Genomic DNA, 21856 nt, shown 5'->3' with positions numbered 1-21856 from the left:
TCTCTGCCAATTTTATTTCTATTATTTTCATTTTAATACCATTGTGATTTTCTACTAATGGGGACACTTGAAAGTATGTTTTCTGGCTGGGCGCAGTGGCTCACGCCTGTAATTGCAGCACTTTCGGAGGCTGAGGTGGGGCTGATCACCCAAGGTCAGGAGTTCAAGACCAGCCTGGCCAACATGATGAAACCCTGTCTCTACTAAAAATACAAATATTAGCCAGGCATGGTGGCAGGTGCCTATAATCCTAGCTACTCGGGAGACTGAGGCAGAAGAATCACTTGAACTCAGGAGGTGGAGGTTCCAATAAGCTGAGATCAGACTACTGCACTTCAGCCTGGGCGACAGAGCAAGACTCGGTCTTAAAAAAAAAAAAAAAAAAAAGCAAGCATTCTTTCCTTGTTAATTATTTTTAGATTATGCTGTAAACCCCAGTTAAGTAGAGGCTCATGACAGCTCAGTGCAGATTTCATGTTAATTCATCATATTGCCAAAGCCTAGGACCAGAGAAAATTTTAGACACAAAACCTGGAACTTTCTGTTAGTGCTTTAGTGTCCTGTTGGCTCTTATTTCTGCCAGCACTTTGTTGTTTTGCCTCAGCATTCATCATCAGAATGAAATTTGTATATTTCAAAGCTTTATTAACAAAACCTGCCTCCCACCAGCAAAAATAAACTTTCCTACCCAGAGCAGCATTCCCATGCCCTATGATACTGTATTTCCCTACTTTAAAAACAGAAAGCAGCCATATAATTATTCACATGTAAATAGAGGCTGCACATCATGTGTGGCGCCTTCCGAAAGCATTGGCTGGATTGTCCGAGTCACTTGGGATTTTAGTGACCATATCAGCACCTGCCCATTGCTAATGCTTACTCACCAGTACAGGTTAGCCCTGCTTTTCTGCAGAGATGGTGAGTGCTTGATAGCTAAGGTCCCCCTAGTGCAATGCACGGATTTTATAGAGATTTGTATCTAAAACATACACATGGCTTTGGTCCTAATGTCAGGCTGGATTTGACTAGATGTAGTGAGTATAATTTTTCACATATTTCTAGTGCTGAGAGCACTAAGCCATGCTTTATCTTTATTTCTGTAATTTTAAATCATGCCAGACAATTACAGAGTAAATAATTCCTTCAGTATTTATTATATACAGGAAAAGAGAGTTATTCATGTAAAGGAAAGCTAATTACTATTGTGTTAACTATAGTCAGCTGGAAATTTATGACGTACATCTGAAGGTGAGGCTGATCTTTTCTATTTTTAGGACTGTACTGTTGAAGTTAATACTGGAGGACCCCTGTGTTCTGGTAGCATCCCGAACGTGGTGGGTCTTCCGGATCTCCTTGGATTAACACCATAAACACCCCAGTCTTTCAGGAATTAATTATAGAGTCATTAAAAATGTCTTCTAGCAGAGCCCCAGGTTATCTTTGGCAGTCTCAGACTAGATACACTTATTTGTAGTGCCTTTATTTTTATGCTTTTCCCCACAGCAAATTAAAGTAACATTTCTGGCTTTGAAAATGGTGGATGAGAGATGATTGCAGGTGTACAGAAGAAAGCACAAGTGTCCTGTTTCTCTCGTTTGGGAGGTGATGTTTGCTCCTCAGACCCTCCTTTTGCTACAGCTCCTCTCCCTGTAGTGCCTTTGTAGTAGGCATACTCTTGGCTTTTTTTTTTTTTTTTAATTCTCAGCAACTGAAGGGTTTGCATTGTTCCAAAAATTTGTTCTATTGTGATCTAATCTCAGCTGTTTTCCCCTAAAATTCTTCAAATCTAAATAATCATTTTTGTAAAACTAGCTGCCTGGCATGTTTGCAAAATAAGTTGTTAAGTGATGATGAATGTATGCCAAAATAGGGTCTATGTAGGCATCAGATATGTTTGTTTAAATCAACACTCAAATCCACACTGGCCTGTAGGCTTGGATTCCAAACGCAAGTTACTGCCTTAATATTGTTTTAACCTGCCCTGATTTCTTCTGTTTTCGAAACATAAAATATGACCTTCAAGTTTCACCTCACTGCTTTGGTTAGTCACACGGTGTCCATGTTATTAGCAGGTTTTGAGTTGTGTTGGAGAAAAGGCTGCGGCCTAAGGACTCTTTCAGATAGATGAGCTGTGTCTGAAAGAGTCCCAAGATGCCTGGCGGAAAACCAGCACTGTCTCTCAGGGCTGCCTCTGTCCTCCTGTCTGCAGTGTTCTCAGACAGTCAAGCAGACACACCCAAATGTCTGTCTTCTGTCCGCGCAGTCTATCAGACACGGCATCTATCAGACAGGGGCATAGCCTCCATTATCGGAGGGATGGCTGCCCCTGGGATGAATCAGAACTAGAGAAATAGTGGCCTATGGAATCCCTGGGGGCACCTCAAGTGACCCTCCCTTTTGACACAGGGCACCCCTTACCCCGTGTCCTTGCTACTGGGGTAAGCCACACCCCGCAGGGGGCATCACCATTGTGCTCCTGGACACAGGACTTCTGCTCAGAGACTCAGGCTTTCCAAGTAATTTCGGAGAGCTTCTCTGCTTTGACGGTAATTGAAAGATGTGGTTGCCTCAGTGGAAGTTGGTTCTTTTCTTTTCTTTTTTATAGGCTAAAGAGATACCCTCAAGGGAAAATAAAGGGCATTACTTGAGGGCGACACTTAAAATGAGAGGGGTCATACCCAGGGGGTTGGATTCCTGTGGAGACTGTTAAAGCCTTAACTAATTTATAAAGTTATTTCACATCTGAAGTTGCACACTTATTAATACAATTCAGCAGTTGCTGATGGAGCACCAGCTGTGTACGGGCACGGTGTGAAGTGTGTGGATGCGGGTGGCGCTCCGCTGCAGCTGCCTGTCACCGGAGTAACCGCTGGGCCTCGCCTCAGCACAGTTGCCCTCATTCTTCTCTCCCAGATTCTCACCCTCAACTCCATTTTAGGATCTTCAGAGGCTTAGCAAGTTCAGTGGGAAAGTTTTTTTTTAGAGTTCTAATTTTTAGTAATAGAAACGTTTTATGCTTTCCTATCTTTAGCTCCTAAAAGGAGTAGAGATTTAAGTTTCAGTAAGTGTTTCGGGTTTAAGTTGCTCTTTTTTACAAGGATGTTGTGACATTTGACATGTTGTTAAAGTCATAGAACCAGGCTGCGGTAGCCCCAGCTGCCTTCCCTATGAGCTGGGAGGCACCTCCACCCCAGCCTTCTACGCCCCAGCCTTTGTGCGTTCACCTGCCTGCTGCTCTCCCTGTTACACCGATGTGCTGCGTGCCTTGTTTTCAAGCAGATTTAAATGCATATATTCATATTTACCCTTCTCTGCTGATAAGGTTTCCTAGATACAAAGATTAAAAACTTGGAATTTTTTTCCCCTTCTGGTATTTCTTTCAGCAAAAGCCAGGTGGTACTTTTATAGGTTTTCTGTGTGATTAGAAAGCACGTTTACTTCAGCAGGGCCGAATGCAACCGCAATCTGTGGTTCCTGCCTTGTTCCTTTGTGTCTTTGAATGTTGGGTTTTGGTTCCTGAACATTTTCTTTTGACATTTTGCAAATAAGATAGATAGATCCATAATTTGCATATTTTGAGGGATGACATTTTAGCTACTTTGCTTTAGGAAATTTTCACTGGAAATAGTCTCTTTCCAGTAATGAAGCCTGCTTGTGCAGTATTTTCTCAATGGGCCTGAAAAATGGACCAACTTAATTTCACATTTAATCAAAGCAGAAAGTTAGTGTATATTTAAAATATGATGTAGGCTAAGTTCAGACCTTAAATGCCTATAAGCCTCTTCTTTATTTAATGAATCATTTTGTAGTATTTGCATAATTCTATAAATTTTTGAAGTGTAGCTAAAGCAATGTTCACACATTATATTATAATGCTCAGTTTCCCCATTAGTTCAACAGCAATTAACTTGTTGAAGCTTAGAGCTTCAAAAATAAATGAGATTATTTGTTCAAAATGCCATCAGGTCTTCCTGGAATGACATTTAAATTATATAATGTAAATCCATTTGACCTGTGAGTCCTTGTCATTATTTAGTGACATTTCTTACAGAACAAATTGTGTGCAGGTTGGGCAGTCTGCTATGGAGCTTGGCAAAGGGCTATAAAAACAAATTATCCTTTCATTTTATACATCATTTGTTCAAACATTTGTAAAAATGGCTTTGTTTTTCTGTAATAGAGAAATGTCATTCAATGGTTAAAAGGACATTAGCTGTTTTAGATACAGACCACAGACTATATCAGGCGAGAGTGTAAATGAAGAACGCCCAGCGTTGTGTCCGTCACTGTGCGTGTTTCCAGCTAAGGACAACAGATCCCTTCTCCCTTAGCCCACTAAGTTTACCACAAAATATAAAGGACAGTGGATATAGGTATCCTTTTCAGTTTAGAAGTGTGTGATTGATTGTTTCTCATTTTGTTCCACTTTGCCTGTAGCTTTTCCTTTGGCATTTGCCTTATGGGTAGAGTGTAGTATTAGAAGTAGCAGTAATACTTGCCAGGTTTACCACAGAGCTGGCGTATCAGACCAGGCCACATGGCACAGAGGGAAGAATCGTCATCCTTACTGTCCTTAGAACTCAGTCGTTTTCAAAGAAGTGTTACTTTTGTTTTTATTTTATGTATTTTTATGAGATGGAGTCTCACTCCGTCTCCCTGGCTGGAGTACAGTGGCGTGATCTCGACTCACTGCAACCTTCACCTCCTGGGTTCAAGTGATTCTCCTGCCTCAGTCTCCCAGGTAGCCAGGACTACAGGCAGCCACCACCACACCTGGCTAATTTTTGTATTTTTGGTAAAGGAGGTTTCAACGCATTGGCCAAGCTGCTCTTCAACTCCTGACCTCAGGCAATCCACCCGCCCCAGGCAGTCCACCCACCTCAGCCTCCCAAAGTGCTGGGATTACAGGCGCCTGGCCAGAAGTATTATTTTTAATTCATTTTATAGGCATGAGGATATGTGTATGTTACTGCTTTAAAATAAAGCCAAGTCCTCAGTGAAAGAGTATGTTAACAATCCAGAGGATTGTGGCACTAACACATTAAATAGATTACACTTCTTTTAAACTTTCTGACTTTTTGCTAATAAGGCCAGACATTAAGACAGTCACAACTGAATGTGCTTTATTCTGTTTTTTCCCTGATTCCCCTGAGCAGCCATGTGTCACTCACTCTGCTGGGATGGCCCTGCTGCTGCCTTGGGGCTGCACCTGCTAGGGGTTGGGGGTGGGAGCCACTCAAGAGCTCTTAGAACCTGCCCAGGAGAGAGCATATTCAGTGACTGTTTAATTTCCAGCTTAGCGGAAGGCCTGCGGTAAGCATTAGTAACTGTATGATAGACTAGACTAACTCCAGCACTCGTTTGTTTTGAAGTGTTTGTCTGTAATGGGAGCTGTTAAGTAAGCTTTTTTTTTTTTTTTTTTTTTTTTGAGATGGGGTTTTGCTCTGTTGCCCAGGCTGGAGTGCAGTGGTGCGATCTCAGCTCACAGCAACTCCTGCCTCCCAGGTTCAAGCAATTCTCCCTCCTCAGGCTCCCGAGTAGCTGGCATTACAGGTGCCCACCACCATGCCCAGCTACGTTTTGTATTTTTAGTAGAGACAGGTTACACCATGTTGGCCAGGCTGGTCTCGAACTCCTGACCTCAAGTGATCTGCCCACCTTGGCCTCTCAAAGTACTGGGATTACAGACATGAACCACCATGCCTGGCTTAAGTAAGCTTGAAGACAGGTTGTCATATCATGTTTGCCAGCCCAGCACATAGTAGATTCTCAGCAATGTTTTTTGAATAAAGAATAACTTTATAAGTCCCTGGAGGGCAGTTGAGGACTTTAGGCATTTAAGCCTTTGTGAACTCTGTGATTCATCCAAGGGCTATGATTATAGTCCAGGAGACGAGCTGAAACCTTGGTCATTAGCTGTGACTAGATAACAGGGCCTGTCATCTTATCTCTGCCGTAATTATAAAATGCATGCACAAACAGCTTTGTGCATCTTCGTGGTGCTGAAGCTGCAGAGATTCCTATTATACATTCAAAACGGTGATGGCGAGGCAGTCTTGTGATTGGAATGGATGTTGTAAGCTCAGCTGCCGGGTTTGTCTTTTGTGTAGAAGGCCAGCTTGGCACTGTTCAGGCAGTGAGACTACAAACCAGGATCATTCGCCCCTGATAGCTCTCGCCTCCACCTCCTGCTCTGCCAGGCGTGGAAACCAGACTCATGTTTCTTCTGCATCCTAAATCTGTCTAGTTCGGAGGACCAAAAACAGCCAGTTTTTGGCATGGATGTGTCAAGTTACTGTATCGTTGATTGCTGTGGAATGGCTTATGCCTGTTGAGAGTATTCAAAAGGAAAGAAGCCTGGCTTGGAAAAATGGTGGCACTTTTTAAAATTAGTATTTGTTCGTACTTGTTTCTGTTAGCAATTACACTCTAAGTGAGGGTAGCACAGTACAGAAGGCCCAGAGTAAGTGTTTAGTGTTAACTGAATTAAGCTGAATTTCAGTAAAACCTTTCACTAAGGATTTCTGTGCACCTTTGCGTTTTCACTGAAACCGTCCTATTCCTCTGACCACTTGTGGCAGAGTGTGAGAGATTGCCTGTAAATTGTTGGTACCGGGGACAGAGTTAACATCTATTTGTTCTTGTGTTCCTGGGTCTGTCAGAATGACAAGCTCTCAAGTGCAGCCAAGCTCATGTGAAACTTTTTTTCCTGTTGGAATCTGCATTCTAGACTCTGGCATGGGCAAGGGGATGCAGATTATGTATCATTATGTATGCTCATTGTCATTCCAGCCACTTTTTTTCCTCACTTAAGAACACTTATTGGAATGCAAGTGAATGAGAATGTCATTGTTAGAAAGAAAATCTTGAATTTTTCAAAAGTAAACTATTTGTAAATGTCACAACTTGAATTGCAGGATGTCTTGCTTGTAGACATCCAAGGCCTCTGTTGGATGGCATTCACGCTGGAGTCTTAGCGCTGAGTTGGAATAAATAAAACATCCTGGTGGGATGTATGAATGTGATGAGGCTTCTCTTAGAAACCGCAGCACTAGAGCTAGTTGCGTGCCCTGCTCCAAAACCATGGAGAACAGCCTGCCATGGCTTTTTCTGCAGAGGATGTTGAATTTTAATGATTTTAAATAAACTCCTCACAACTATCTTCCTCATTTTAGTTCAGTCCAACAAGCACGGGCTCCTCTCAACACAAGAAGGAAAAATGCATCCTGCAGTGTCCTCAGTGGGCCTCTGTGGGAAATTCTGCACTGGGGAGAATCCCTAGAAGAGAGAGCTGTTAGGGCCTCCTGAGAAATTAACTTCTTGACAGCTCGCAAGTGACTCTCAGTTTTCCAAAAAATAATAATAATAATAAAATAAAAGAGAAAGGAATTAAATCAACTACTGTGATTCCTTTTTTCCAGGGAGGAAAAAGGAAAAATGCTTTCCTTGTATTCTGAGAGTCTTTTCTTGGTCCTTAGTCACTGCCCCTCCTACCTGGGAGGCAGGAAATCGTAGCATGATGGGAACTGGAAAGCGAGTTTGTGCCTTAATACTAGGGTGCCCTGTGTTCCTTAAACTGCATATAGTTAATCATAATCAGGACTAAAGAAAAGGTATGTGTTTAGAAGTATTGTGTATCCCCCATATTGAGTAAAAAGATATTGGCTATTTTAGAATCTTGTTTCCATGTTTTTTTGTTAATTCCGTTTTTATTTATGGTGGTATCTGTGATTTTTTTTCCTTACTGCTTTTTTAAGCAAAAACCCTTGGAACTGACTCATGATCACCTGCAGTTTCTGGCTTGATGATTTGTTACATGTTGCTCTAGGTAGCCCTTATATTAAGTTCAATATGCAAGGCAGCTTTTAGGTTCTTTTTGTTAGACTCTGCTCCTCTGGAACAACAGCAGGAGAGGATTGTGGGTCTTGGCCTAGAAGCCTGGACTCTGGAGCTACATTCCCTGCCTTCTAAGACAATTCCTTATCAAAGTAAACCTAGCAAAACAGTAAGAACCTTCCCCACCGTTATTCTGGTGAACAGTCAAAAACAGATACAAAATATTGCTGTAAAAAATAACGGGCTTGTGCAAAAGTAATTGTGGTTTTTGGTGTTACTTTCAATGGCAAAAACTGCAATTATGTTTGCACTCAATAAGTTGAGTGCAGATCAAAACCCAAGCAAATTCTTGTTTTTTTTTCTGACTCGTAACACTTTGTAACATAGCTGGATTCTTCTGAAAGAGTGATACTGGCTTCTTTGTTGTCTTTAAGGACCTCTTAGCAGTGGGTCCTTAATTCAGACTCTCAAATCTTTCAGCTCTAACACTCCAAGAAAGGCTGTGTTCGCTGGAAGCATGCAGTTGCTGGCTGGAGTCAAGCTGTGCACAGGAAGGACCCTAACCAATCACCCGCACTACGAAGACAGCAGCCTGAGAGAGCGGACCAGAGCGGTGAGGTTTCCCTGTACCTCCCCTCACTTCTTGTGGGCCAGCCATAAACTGTGTGTCCCTATGTATGGTAAAGATAGGGCTGAATACTGCATCCTCCAGCATTAGGTTAGGGGATGTATTAGTCTGTTTTCATGCTACTGATAAAGGCATACCTGAACTGGGCAATTTACAGAAGAAAGAGAGGTTGAATGAACTTACAGTTCCACATGGCTGGGGAGGCCTCACAATCATGGCGGAAGGCAAGGTGGAGCAAGTCATGTCTTGGATGTGTATAGCAGCATATAGGTTAGCAGCAGGCAAAGAGAGAGCTTGTGCAGGGAAACTCCCCCTTATAAAACCATAAGATCTTGTGAGATTTATTCACTACCATGTGAACAGCACAGGAAAGACCTGCCCCTGTGATTTAGTTACCTCCTACCAGGTCCCTACCACAACATGTTGGAATTCAAGATGAGATTTGGGTGGGGGCACAGCCAAACCATATCAGAGGGGAAATCAGAATGTAAGTGCACAAAGCTTGTGTCTCCCGGTTCGGGACCTCTGCCCGCCCACATCCACTGAGGACATGTCGTTAGGCCACAGGTCCTCCCAGGGGAAGAACTGAGAAGACACATGCCTTGAAATGTACAGAAGAGAGCATTTGGGAGCAAGCTTTTGGATTAGGCAGGGGATGGAAAAGGAGTTGAGGCATGCTGGTCACATTTCTTATGGACCATTCTGAAGTCTGGGGTTTTTGTTTTTTAATAGATAATAATATAGTCTCACAGTTCAAAATTCAGAACATACAAAAGGGAATATGGTGAAAAGCCTCCCTCCCACTATTGTGGTTCTTAGTTCCCCTCCTGGAGGGCAGATAATGTTAGCAGTTTCTTGTGTCTCCTTCCACAGGTATTTTATGCATATACAAATATCAGGGGGAGGGCGGTATTCCTTTCTCCATTTTTAGGCAAAAGAAGTGGCATTCTACATTCTGCTTTGGCACAATATATTTTGGATATCATTCTATATTCAGTATATTAACAGCTTCCTTGTTATTTTTAAAGCTGCTTAATATTTTATGTGGGTGTGACATATTTTATTTATCCATTTCGACCGTTTCCCTGACTGGCGATTATATGAACAATGCTGCAGATAAACTTGTCTGCATGTCACTCTTGCCAGGCACAGTGTCTGTCTCTACAGCAGATTCTTGGATGTGGAAGTGCTGGGTCAGGGTTGTTGGCATCTGTAATATAGATCGAGAGATGTTATCAAGTCCCTTCTGTACGGATCGTGTTCGTTTACATTCAAGTCAGCGGTGTAGGAGGGTGCCTGTGTCCCTTCGTCCTCACCAATCAAGTTTCAAACTCATAAACGTTTCCTAATGTCACTTTTTCTTGTTGGAAGTTGAAAAGTTGTTGAAAAAGTCTTGTTTTGAGGTGAGATTTGACTAGCCTAAAAGCAGATGATTTTTACTAAATCTCTTGATTTGTGTAAGAATCATTTGAACTTCGACTCCTGCTAAAATAGGAGTTTTTTGATGGGCTCAAGTGTTCCAGATGGTTTCAAATTAACTAGGAGGATGCGGGAAAGGGGCTCCCTGGCTTTCCAGACACCAGGTTCATCAGAGGGTGGCCTCTACTGCTTGGACTGGAGACTGCAGAAAAGACAGGTCGAGTACACAGAATGTCCTCTTGGGCATCTCCTTTCTTGTGTCAGTACAAGGGTTAGGCCCCAAACACTGACGCCCTGATGGTCCTACAGCTCTTCAGTAGTGACCCTGGAATCCTTGGAATGCCTTCCGTCTCAGACCTTGTGCTGGACTGTAGGATGACACAGTTGTCACAGTAACAGCATCCTACCTCCCTACCATTTCACCCATCCATATGGATGCATCGAATTAGGCCCTCAAGCCCAATCCCCAAATCAGAAACCTAGCACTCGAAATCAGGGCACAACAAAAGAGGCAGTGCCTCTCTTCATCAGCCCCCACATACAACACCTCACACGACCTGTTTCCATTCCAGCCCCAGAATCTAGGACGCTCAGTTTGCATCCATCCACTGAGGATGTATGGCACTGGTATAAACAGGAAGGGGGCCTCCTGTGATGTTGCCCACGGTGTGCTGCAAGTGTCTCTCGGCCCCAGGATGGAAGAGAGGAAGAGGAGCAGTGGGGTCTCTCAGCTGAGATGTGGGGTAGCAGCGGTAGAGCAGCCTGTACTGCTCCAGCCTAGGAGCAGGGACCCTCCAGGGATCCCTCGCCCCACCTGCCAGTATCAGAAGCTGGGGCTCCTCCACCTTACTGGGACATGTGCCCCTCAGACTGTCCCATCATCACTCTTAATGGGCCATGTTAGTCTGGAGGTCCTTTTTTTTTTTTTTGAGACGGAGTTTCGCTCTTGTTACCCAGACAGAGTTTCGCTCTTGTTACCCAGACCGAGTTTCGCTCTTGTTACCCAGGCTGGAGTGCAATGGCGCAATCTCGGCTCACCGCAACCTCCACCTCCTGGGTTCAGGCAGTTCTCCTGCCTCAGCCTCCTGAGTAGCTGGGATTACAGGCACACGCCACAATGCCCAGCTAATTTTTTTATATTTTTAGTAGAGACGGGGTTTCACCATGTTGACCAGGATGGTCTCGATCTCTTGACCTCGTGATCCACCCGCCTCGGCCTCCCAAAGTGCTGGGATTACAGGCGTAAACCACCACGCCTGGCCCTGGAGGTCCTTTTTTTAAAGGTAGAGACTGTGTCTTATTTACTCAGCCCCGGCCCTAGAGGTCCTTTTTTTAAAGGTAGAGACTGTCTTATTTACTGAGCCCTGTCATGTGCCTTGGGACAGCAGTCTTGGAATTGGTGTCTACTGATGAATATATTCCTAACTCTAAGTAATATATTCTAAATCCAGATGTGTTCAGCCTGGCGCACTGTCTCCCCAAGACTTGAGCACTCAAGGTGTTCTGGGAATTCCTACACACACACTCTAGGCCTGCAGATGAGTGAGTGCAGCGTGGCCTGGGCTGGAGAGGGGAGCACCTTGGATGTTAGGTCTTGGATTCAGCCCTGTGGGAGGTTACATCACATTCCTTAGTAAACTCCCTGGCAGTCGAGTGGCATCTGCCACATTTATTTTTATCTCCTTTTGAAGATTTATCAGATATATGCCAAGAGGGCACCAGAGGAAGTGCATGCCCTCCTAAGGTCCTTCGGCACCGACTACGTAATCCTGGAAGACAGCATCTGCTACGAGCGGAGGCATCGCCGGGGCTGCCGACTCCGGGACCTGCTGGACATCGCCAATGGCCACGTGAGCATGCTGCCTCTCCCTGTGCAGGGTCTCCTGGAGGGGCGGGCCTCTGATTTGAATCCTAAGAATGTGCATCTTTTTATCCTTTATGCCTAGGAGAATTACTCTACGAATCAAGTGTTCGCTTTTTCTCTTGCTTCCTGCAGAACCCCTCTCTTGGCACTTTAGTGACTGTCACCAAGGCTGGGCAAGGGAGAGGTGAGAGGGGAGCCCCGGGTCCCCAGTGTCACACCAAACAGAGGAGCTCGTTCTTCAGCTCGTTTATATGATGGAACTCTGCATCAGATGTGTCTGTTAAGGATTTTGCTGTTAAAAACAAAACCTCAGCCTTTAATCCCACAGCTCCAGTGCTTCGTATTGGGTAGCTGCTGCATGGCGGGGACGGTGGGGCCCTCCTGCCCTCCAGGTGGATTTCCCCTGCCCCTCTGCTCTCTCCCACTGAGTGTCCTCTGTCCACTGGTGCGTTTCCACAGGCTGGTTTTCAGAGGCCGAGTTGCACTCCAGAGCAGAAAAGCAGCAAGCCACTTCTCCCTTCTCCCTTCTCCCTTCTCAGGAGAGGGTTCTTGGAGCTATGCCAGGTCTCAGCAGAGCAAACAGATTTTCACCCTTTAGAGGTGTGATGTGTGCTATAATTAATGGTATGAAAACCGATAGATATTTGTAAACAAGTTGGACAAAGTGACAAACCTAGCCTAAATTTGAAAAAAAAAATCTTTACAGAATTTGAGATTCAGATTTTTGTCCGAGAATAATAGTTCATAACTCTCTTGAGTTCAGAGGTGGTACAGACCAAAGATGTACATTTAAATTTTGATTTGACTGTGACTTTTTCAGGTTATTTATTTATGTATTTATTTGTTTATTTTTGGAGACAGGATCTCTGTCACTCAGACTGGAGTGCAGTGGTGTGATCTTGGCTTACTGCAGCCTTAGCCTCCCAGGCTCAAGTGATCCTCCCACTTCAACCTCCCAAGTACCTGGGACCACAGGCATACCTCACCATACCCAACTAATTTTGTTTATTTTTTGTAAAGCTGGGACCTGGCTATGTTGCCCAAATGGGTCTGAAACTCCTGACCCAAGCAATTCTCCTGCCTGAGCCTGCCAAAGTGCTGGGATTGCAGGCATGAGGCAGCATGCCTGGCCTAAGTGTGACTTTTTCTGATGAGTTAGGAAGATTTCCCTGATCACAGTAGTTCTTTGTGTTTCATTTCTGTGAGAGAGATACTATAGTATGTTCCTAAGAACAAGCAGATCTGAGCTCTAGTTCCGGCTTTCCCGTTAATGGGATTATTGTGTTACACTGCACTCCCCTTCTCAGCCTTGGTCTGCACTTCTGAAGGGGGAAAAGGACGGGCCAGATGATCTCCAAGTGCCCATGGACACTGAAATAGTGTAATTTAATTTCACTCACAGGTCATTCTTAAACCCAGTACCTATTCCTGCTCCTACTGTCTTTTGTAAGTAGGATTTTCCCCCCAAATCGTATTTGGGTTTGTTTTGGCTTTAGATGATGGATGGCCCAGGAGAGAATGATCCTGATTTGAAACCTGCAGACCACCCTCGCTTCTGTGAAGAGATCAAAAGAAACCTGCCTCCCTACATGGCCCACTTCACCAGAGTGTTCCAGAACAAAACCTTCCACGTTTACAAGCTGTCCAGAAACAAGTAGCGCAGATTTCTGCCCAGTGTCTATTTTTGATACAGTGAAACTGCATCATGATGAAACTCGGTAGATGACATTTCCTATGTAAGTAGGTAGCCCGAGACTTCAAGCTGTGATATGAGTAAGTTCTACAGATGTTTACACAAGCATTGCCATCTTTGAAAGCATCTTCTACAAGCAGAAGTCTTTTTTGTCGTGTGTCTTTCTCATTAATGTTCTTTAGCCTAAATGTTCACAGCTTTCTAAGAGTGACCTAGAATGACGTTGTTGGAAGGAATGATGTGTATTCCATGGAAACCTGGATAGGCACATATCACGTTGGAAGATGAGCACCTGCTCAGGATTTGAAATACTTTTAATTTTCAGGTGACTTAGGACAGCTATGATTGAATCAACTAGACAGGATGATTGACTTATTTAATATGATTCCCCTGGTGGAGACCAACTGGTAACTTTTTAAAAAGCTGTTTAGTGTCCTGTTTTACCTTAAAATGTTATAATATTTTCCAATTGTCATGCTTTTAACGTTAACAAAAAAAAACATGTTAGGTCTTTGTATCAAACATTTTGTTACACTCTGAAATGTAACGTGGAGTACTTCAGCGGTATGTGTCATGTATTGTGTGTGTGTGTGTGTGTGTGTGTTAATGCTGGGCACAGAAAAGTGTTACAAGTTCCATATTGTAAGTCCTTAAAGGGGCAGAAATGTATGTAGCCAAGAAGATTTCATTAAGTTTAGTGTTACTGTTTTAAAACCTACGGATACTCTTTAACCTCTCCTGCAAGTAACAGTTTTGCTTTATTTCTTACTCATTTCAATTTATTGGGTTTGCAAAATTTTGTAAACTTCTTGTGTTTTTAGCCTTTGTATTTTTTACAGCCTAGAGCCTTGCAAAGTCTGAATATTTTTTAAATGTTATATCTTAACTGGTTCACTAATACAGTATTTTTAGCAGACAGCATTTCAGACAGCATTTTCATACCAAGTTTGACTTGTGGTCTCCAATCTTACTGGGAGGGCCCTGGTGTAACTCTTTTCCTTACTGAAAGTGCCTCTAAGTCATGCTTATTTGTAAACAACAAAGAAGAGTATATGTACCTGCTCAAAATTTGTTTGATAATTACTTATATAATTAATTTCTAATGATGAGGACCTGTAAAAGTTGCTAGGAAGAACATATTATGCATTTAATTAAATCAAGATGGCTAATGGAATTAACTTTCCTCCCCTGTTCTTGCCAGGTGGAAATGATTTAAGCATTTCTCCTTGCATTTGTATTGAAGTAAATTACCGTAGGCATCAAGATGGCTGCATCACATTTTCAAATGCTTTTATATTCAGTTATTACTTATTAAGCAGCATTCAAAAAAATTTTTACACTGTCATATTAGACACAGGCAGACTCAGCTTTTATCAAAACTTATTTAAAAAATTGACAGTACCTGGGTTATTAAATTATGCAACTGAAACTCCTGAATTATACCTTTTCTGTATCTCTTAATAAGATTGGAGACCACTGCAGTTTAGGATAATACAATAATAAAACGTTTTAATCAGTACTGAAACTTTAATTAAGCCAATAATGATGCATACCTGTTGTAGCTGACAGCATGGGTCAGTACATCCTTCAGCGAGTGCCTTACTCTAATTGAAACCAAGCACATGTAAGGTACAATATGTTAGACTGTGGTTTTTTTTTAAATCCTCTGTTACAGCTATATTTAAATTTATTTTAAATATTCCTGTGTGTATTCATCTAAGCACTTAGGCATTTGGAGTCTCAATATACAAGAAACATGTACTTAAATTTTTATGCTTATCACCGCAATGATGGCATACAGTGATTTTTTTTTCATAATTTAGGTGTCATTATTGCCAGCACCTTTAGTGCTCAGTCTTTAGTGAAAAATATAAAGTGCCAAAAAAACTTGCAAGACCGAATCCATACTTAACACTCTTTCCAAAACACTGTGACCATGTAAAGTAGAAGTTTTTATTTCCTGATGACCAAATCTCTCAACGAATCATGTTATGAATAAATATTTTTAGCACTCGTCAGTATTCTCTGATGTGACCTTCTCATTGGAGTACACAGAAGGAAAGCAAGGAAGGGCATCTGACTTCTGGCTCTGGCTTACAGCCTCTCCACCAGACCGAAGCAAGAGACCCGCAGCTGCAGCTCCCTGCCACTCAGACCTGATTGGTGAGAGCCTCAAAGAATGGCTCTGCTTTCTATTGATAGAAAACACCTGATTTTGCTTCTGAGTTAGCAGTCAGAAGACCCTCCAAGTACAATAGAAGTGCTCTTAACGGACTCTGCCTGCGTGACTCCCAGGCCCTGGAGTCTCCATCTCTCTCGTAAGCCACCCGTCCTGGCACGGCCGGAGGCTGCTCTCTGGCGTTCTCAGTGCTCCGGCTCCCTCCCTTGAGTTGTGCGCCCGTCCCAAACTTCTCCGTGCAAGTTCTGCTTCCTCTTGTAAGTACACAACTCAGTTCTAAGTATTTACGTACACACAGAACATACAGCTGTGCAAGAAAGAGCTCTGTCTGCAAAAATTAAGCTGAATGCTTTGGTAAGAAGTGATAAAGGTTGAGTTGCCAATAAAAGTTGCTTTTAAATTAGGTGTGGCTGGGAAAATTATAAGATACTGGGGAAAATATACAAATCAAGAAAATTTCTGAGCTTAGATTGCTTCTTAGATTTATTTAAGTATTCATCCCACCTTTACAGACTCTAAACTGAGAAGAAGGTACCCAGATCATGATACTGGTGTGATTTATGTGAGAAGTAGAACTATAGTGATTGGACCCTTAGGCAAAGGAAAACCATGTCTTTATATCAGAAGATCAGCAAATGAATGTAGTTACACAGTTTAGGTTATGACTCCCTACTTTAACCTGCTTGCTTTATTAAATGGCCAACTGCTGATACTGATCACAGTAGTCATTAGAGATTCTAATGCAGTTGGAAGGTTCTAATCACTTTTATTACAGGCATTTGAAAAATAGGCATTGATTTCAAATATATTAGCCAGGAGCATAATTAGATATTACCCAGGCCATTGTCGTCCTGTTGGTGATTTTCCCTACCCTCGTGAGATCAGCATGACAGGAGAGTCTGTGGGTGTGTGTTTGGGCGTGTGCTTTTGGTCGGGTCCTGCCAGGTGGCAAAGGCATCTGTAAATACATCATCTGATCTGCGTCTTTATTTCACAACGAACTAAAAGAAAAACGTCTAATCTGATTTTGTATTAACTTTCTCTAAGATGTAAAAATTTGAGTTCATCTTTGGCCCAAATCTACCTGAATTAACATACAGATATTTGATTTTTTAAATTTAACTCAAATCTCAAAATCAGTAAAGTGTTCTCAGACCCTGTATTTTAGTTAATATGCTCCCAAACGCTTTAAACATGGCAACCTTTTGGACTAAGAGAGTGTTTATTGGTGAAAAAATGCTTTTGAGATGAGAGAGTGTCTTACTTTCTTGTGGCAAATGATTTTCTGTTTTTAACATCCTTTGGGTACAATCTTACAAAGAGCTTTTATAATTTGTTGTACTGAATTGTTTGGAGATTGTATACTAAGTAAAGCTCTTTTAAATTGTGTAAGATGAGTGTCTTGCATTTCTTTGAAGATCAAAACTCAAGGAACCTGCTTTCGGAAGTGCATTAAATATTTGCTAAATAGAGCAGATCACCAAAGATGGGTGTGTAGGGTCTTCATTGTAACTGTTATTGTTGAGGGTGTTCATTTTTTCACATAGATTTTGGTTCGACGCCTGCTTGTTTCACTTGAATTCCAAGGTTACAGTTTAGATTTATAAAGAGATGACTATTGTCAGCAGAATTTATCCTTGAAGAGATAAATGCTATTTGTTTTGACCTCAAGAACAGTTTCTACTTGATTACATTCTGAGCCTTTAGTAATTCAGGAAGATGGGAGGTAGCACACATGCTTGTGAGAGTGTATGGATAACAAATGTATTGGCTGTTATGTTCAAAGCGCAAGTTGAAATTTCAAGCAAAAATGGTCAGAAAGACAAATTGAAAAAAAAAACCGACAGTGAGATCTCAAATATTCTGTACTGACAGGTGGTCCCTAGCAAAGTAAGAATAACAATATAGTGAGAGATGTGGGATATCAATGAACTGAACATGGAATGGGCTGACATGGACACCAGGCACTTGACAGATGAAATGTTTTTTTTTTTTCTCTACCCTTCCTTTCAGATAAGGTGTCTGAAACTCATTTCACAAACCCTTCTGTTAATATTTAGAAGTTGGTTATATAAGATTGTTTTTCAAAATGCAGATAATAGAACTATAGTGTAATGTGAAGTCAATTTCATGGTTACAACCAGCATTTAAAAGGAAAGGAGGGAGGGAGGGAAGGAGGAGGACAGCCCAATGTAAATATAAGTGCCATTTTGTGGAAGATTTGTTCCAGTTACACATATAGGTATTTGTGTTTGGGAGGTACAATATAAAATATATTTCTTCTCTGAGATAGGCTGAAAGCCTGGCTTTTATTAGCTGGGGGATTCTGGGAGGATGACAGCTTGAACTTGTCTGTGTCTTTGCCCTCTGTGCTAGTAGAACTGTCTGAATGAATATTGATGATATTAAAGAACTATTGTAATGATACAGAATGGCTGGGCTTCTGGCTAAACCCCACCCTTAAGCCTTGAACCCTGGCCCTAAGTGAAAACAGCTGACCCTGTTTTTCCTGCCCAAATGTTGCCTTTTTGGCCTGATACGCCTCTGTCCTGTGCCCATAAAAAGACTTCAGCTGGCAGAGCAACACAAGCAGCTGAGCAACAGGGATACAAGCCGCTGAGCGACGGGAATACAAGCGGCTGAGCAGCAGAAACTACAGATAGACCCAGCTACCTTCAGATGTGTGGCCTCAGGGAAAGATCACCTTCTTCCCACACCGTCCCCTTTCCAACTCACATCCCACTGAGAGCCACTTCCATCACCCAATACAGTCCTCCACATACACTACCCTTCAGTCCATTCATGTGGCCTGATTGATTCTTCCTGGACACCGGACAAGAACCCGAGTGTCAGGAGGGCAGGGGCTTGGATTGCTGCTGCAGGGCCCGCACAGAGCCTGCCTCCTGCCAGAGAGGAGTGACTGGCCAGTTCCAGCCTTCATTCCCTCCAATTCCCACACTCCCCTCTTGCGAGAAGTGGCCAGCAGCAGGCTGAGTGAAACGAGCGACTCCAGTTCCCACTCACGAAGGAGTTCCCTTGGTCAAGGGAAATCTCATCTCAATAATTCTTATATGTGGTATGGACATTTTCTTAAGTTTTTTAAAAGTCCTTTTAAAATATGTACTGAAATATTTACAGATAGAAGTATATGTCTAGGATTTGTGTCAAAATAATTTTGTGGGGCATCTAGATGAAACAAATTAACAAAAGATACGGTTTAAGCTAGTTTGGAATCTTTTTTTTTTTTTTTAAAGATGGGGTTTCACCATGTTGGTCAGGCTGGTCTTGAACTCCAGACCTCAGGTGATCCGCCCACCGTGGCCTCCAAAGTGCTTGGATTACAGGCGTGAGCCACCGCGCCCGGCCTTGGAATTTTTTTATAGTGAAAAGAGAGAAATGAGAGCCAGAAGCAGACCAGGAAACTAGGAAGATAACATTTAGGAGGTGGCTGAAATCAATCAATGCAACAAATAGTAGAAAGGAGAAATAAATCGAAAATTCAGTTCTTTTCAAATGAAGTAGATAAACACCGGGTCAACCTGATTAAGACAAAACAGCAAAAATATACAAAAGTAGGAATGTGAAAAACAGAATTCCAGAATCAGGAATAATGATTATATGAGGATAATGTATGCGATTCTGTAACAAAAATAAATCAAAAGCCTATAGGAAATGGGTGATTTTCTAACAAAATAGAAAATGTCAATGTGGCCCCCACAAGAAGTTGAAAACTTGAATAGACAAGACCCGTGAAAGTTCTGGCATGGGGTTCAAAGGTCGCAAAGGACATTTGGACAAGAAGGGTACACACCAGATTCTTCCTCACTTTTAACGAGGGGATGACTGCCAAGTTCACTTAGTCTCAGCCACAGGATAGAGAGAGCCCCAAGTTTTAGGAAAGCTAGTCCAACTCTAACACCAAAACTACACAGAGAATGTATCCGTTTTCTATTACCACATAACAAATTCAAACTGCAGCCTGAACCAACACACATCTATTATCTCAAGGTTTTGTGGATCAGGAGTCAAAGCACAGGTTCGCTGGGTCCTCTCGTGTCTCACAAAGCTGCAGTTAGCCGGGCTGCTTTCTCATCTGGAATTAGGGGACCTTTTCCAAGTTCACACAAGCTGGTGGTAAAATTAAATTCCTTATGCTTGTGAGACTGAGGCCATTAGCTCCTAGAGGCCACTCCTCTCTCTGCGGTTCACAGCATGGCGCCTCTTCAAGGCCATCAGAAAGCATCTCTCTCTTTCTCTCTCCAGTTCCTCTTTTAAAGAGTTTTTCACCTGGATTAAGTCAGACCCACCCAGTAAAATCTCCATTTTTGTTAACTCAAAATCAGCTTATTTGTGACCTGAATTACATCTGCAGAATCCTTTCGCCTTTGCTGTATAGCCTCACATGATCACCTAAACGGAAGTGGCATTTATATTCATAGGCTCATCCACACTCAAGGGGAGGGGCTCTGCAGGCCATGTTCTTCAGGCAGTGGGAATCTTTGGGGCCATCTTAGAATTCTTCCTACCACAGACAGTTTAAAAGGACAGGGTCTGGGCCAGGCATGGTGTCTCACGCCTGTAATCCCAGTGATTTGGGAGGCCAAGGCAGAAGCACCGCTTGAGGTCAGGTGTTCAAGATTAGCCTAGGCAACCTAACAAGACCCTGCCTCTGCAAAATATATATATTTTTAATTTAGCCACGAGTGATGGCACACATCTGTAGTCCCAGCTACTCAGGAGGCTAAGGTGGGAGGATCCCTGGAGCCTAGGTGTTTGAGGTGGCAGTGAGCTATGATTGCACCACTGCACTCCAGCCTGGGCAACAGAGCAAGCCTGTCTCTTAAAAAAAAAATTGAAAGAATAGGGCCTGGTGATAACTGAGTGGCAATGGTTAACATAGGGCTTTTGTAAACTCTGACAGAAAGGAAACATACAAGGTGAATCCCAGGGTCACCCAGGCTTTCTCCCTTGGAGTGTTTTCCAAACTGTGGCACAGGAAAATAGAGCCCAAGCACAGTACGGCAGGCTTCCTGGTGGAGGCAGATTTGAGTTGATGGCTGCTAAGGTGGCTAGGATTCAGCAGGCGGGTGGAGGGGCAGAGCACCAGAGAGGAGGGAGTTGCAACAAAGAAAACCTAAGAATTTCCCATTGGGTTCTTGGTCAGTTCCTAGCCTGCAGAGGCTTAGCAGAGAACATCTGGTCAGTGGCAGAGCTGATCAGAAGTTTCAGAGGTTACACAATCCCAAGGAGACATTGGAATTTGAGTACAGCTGGGGCTGAGAGACCGTGGTGAATCTCCCAGGCATTCAGCTGAGACTCTAGAGAGGCTATACCTTATCCTGGAAGTAGACGCTGTTATCCAGATTGCCTGCCAGAAGGAAATGTAAATCTGCTATGAAGGATGATAACCTTATTCATGGCTTCAAATTATCTTTACACTTTTTATATACACGGTGTAGGGCTCAATAAAAAATAATTAGGAATAATTTTTAAAAACTGAGGCCAAGTGTGGTGGCTCACACCTGTCATCCCAGCACTTTGGGAGGTCAAGATGGGAGGATCACTTGAGCCCAGGAATTTGACACTAGCCTGGGCAACAAAGCGAAACTCTGTGTCTACAAAAAATACAAAAACTTAGGTGTAGTGGTATATGCCTGTAATCCCAGCTACTCAGGAGGCTGACATGTGAGAATCACCTGAACCTGGGATATCGAGGCTGCGGGGAGCCATGATCATGCCACTGTACTCCAGCCTGGGTGACAGAGTGAGAGCTTGCCTCACAGCAACAAAAACAAAAAACATGACTGAAACAGAATTGAAGTAAAAACAGCCACAGGCAAATCAAATATTGTAACCGAAAGCATAGACTTTAAAAATATGTTTATCATTTTTAAGACTTTAAATGGCAAGATGGAGAATTTAGGTGAAGAACTGAAAGCAAAATGGAAATACTAGAAAAATGCAATGAATTAAGTGTTCACTGTTTGGTTAGACACAGCTGAAGAGAGAATTGGTTAACTGGACAATAGGTTAGAAGAAAATATCCAGACTAAAATATTGTAGGTTGGGGAGAAGGTGAAAAACAAAGGAAGGACTGGGTGTAGCGACTCACGTATAATCCCAGCACTTTGGGAAGCCAAGGCGGGAGGATCAGTTGGGCCCCAGGAGTTTGAGACCAGCCTGGCAGCATAGTGAGACCCCATTTTTATTTAAAAAGGAAAAGGGAAGAGCATAGAA

The 21856-nt window shown here is 42.7% G+C and overlaps 1 protein-coding gene across 5 annotated transcripts in view; it reads left to right on the top strand.

The window, feature by feature from the left end:
• Positions 1 to 21856, top strand: part of DPY19L3 (dpy-19 like C-mannosyltransferase 3) — a 144251-nt gene that overhangs the window by 59783 nt on the left and 62612 nt on the right. For 3 of the 5 annotated variants that reach the window (XR_010344302.1, XR_002477786.2, XR_010344301.1), the window contains 3 exons: positions 8317 to 8449; positions 11575 to 11733; positions 13244 to 15876. Coding sequence is in view for 2 of the 5 variants with exons in the window: in XM_012448441.3 (XP_012303864.1) it covers positions 8317 to 8449; positions 11575 to 11733; positions 13244 to 13405 (454 nt within the window). In the remaining 3 variants the exon portion in view is untranslated. Of the gene's footprint in view, positions 1 to 8316; positions 8450 to 11574; positions 11734 to 13243; positions 17014 to 21856 lie in introns of those variants that run through there. The other 2 variants (XM_012448441.3, XM_021666660.2) reach the window with 1 other exon arrangement.

This window comes from Aotus nancymaae, unplaced genomic scaffold, assembly GCF_030222135.1.
Source record: "Aotus nancymaae isolate 86718 unplaced genomic scaffold, 86718_ANA_hifiasm-v0.15.2.pri h1tg000028l, whole genome shotgun sequence".
Lineage (NCBI taxonomy): Eukaryota > Metazoa > Chordata > Mammalia > Primates > Aotidae > Aotus > Aotus nancymaae.
This window is presented reverse-complemented; position numbering and strand designations above follow the sequence as displayed.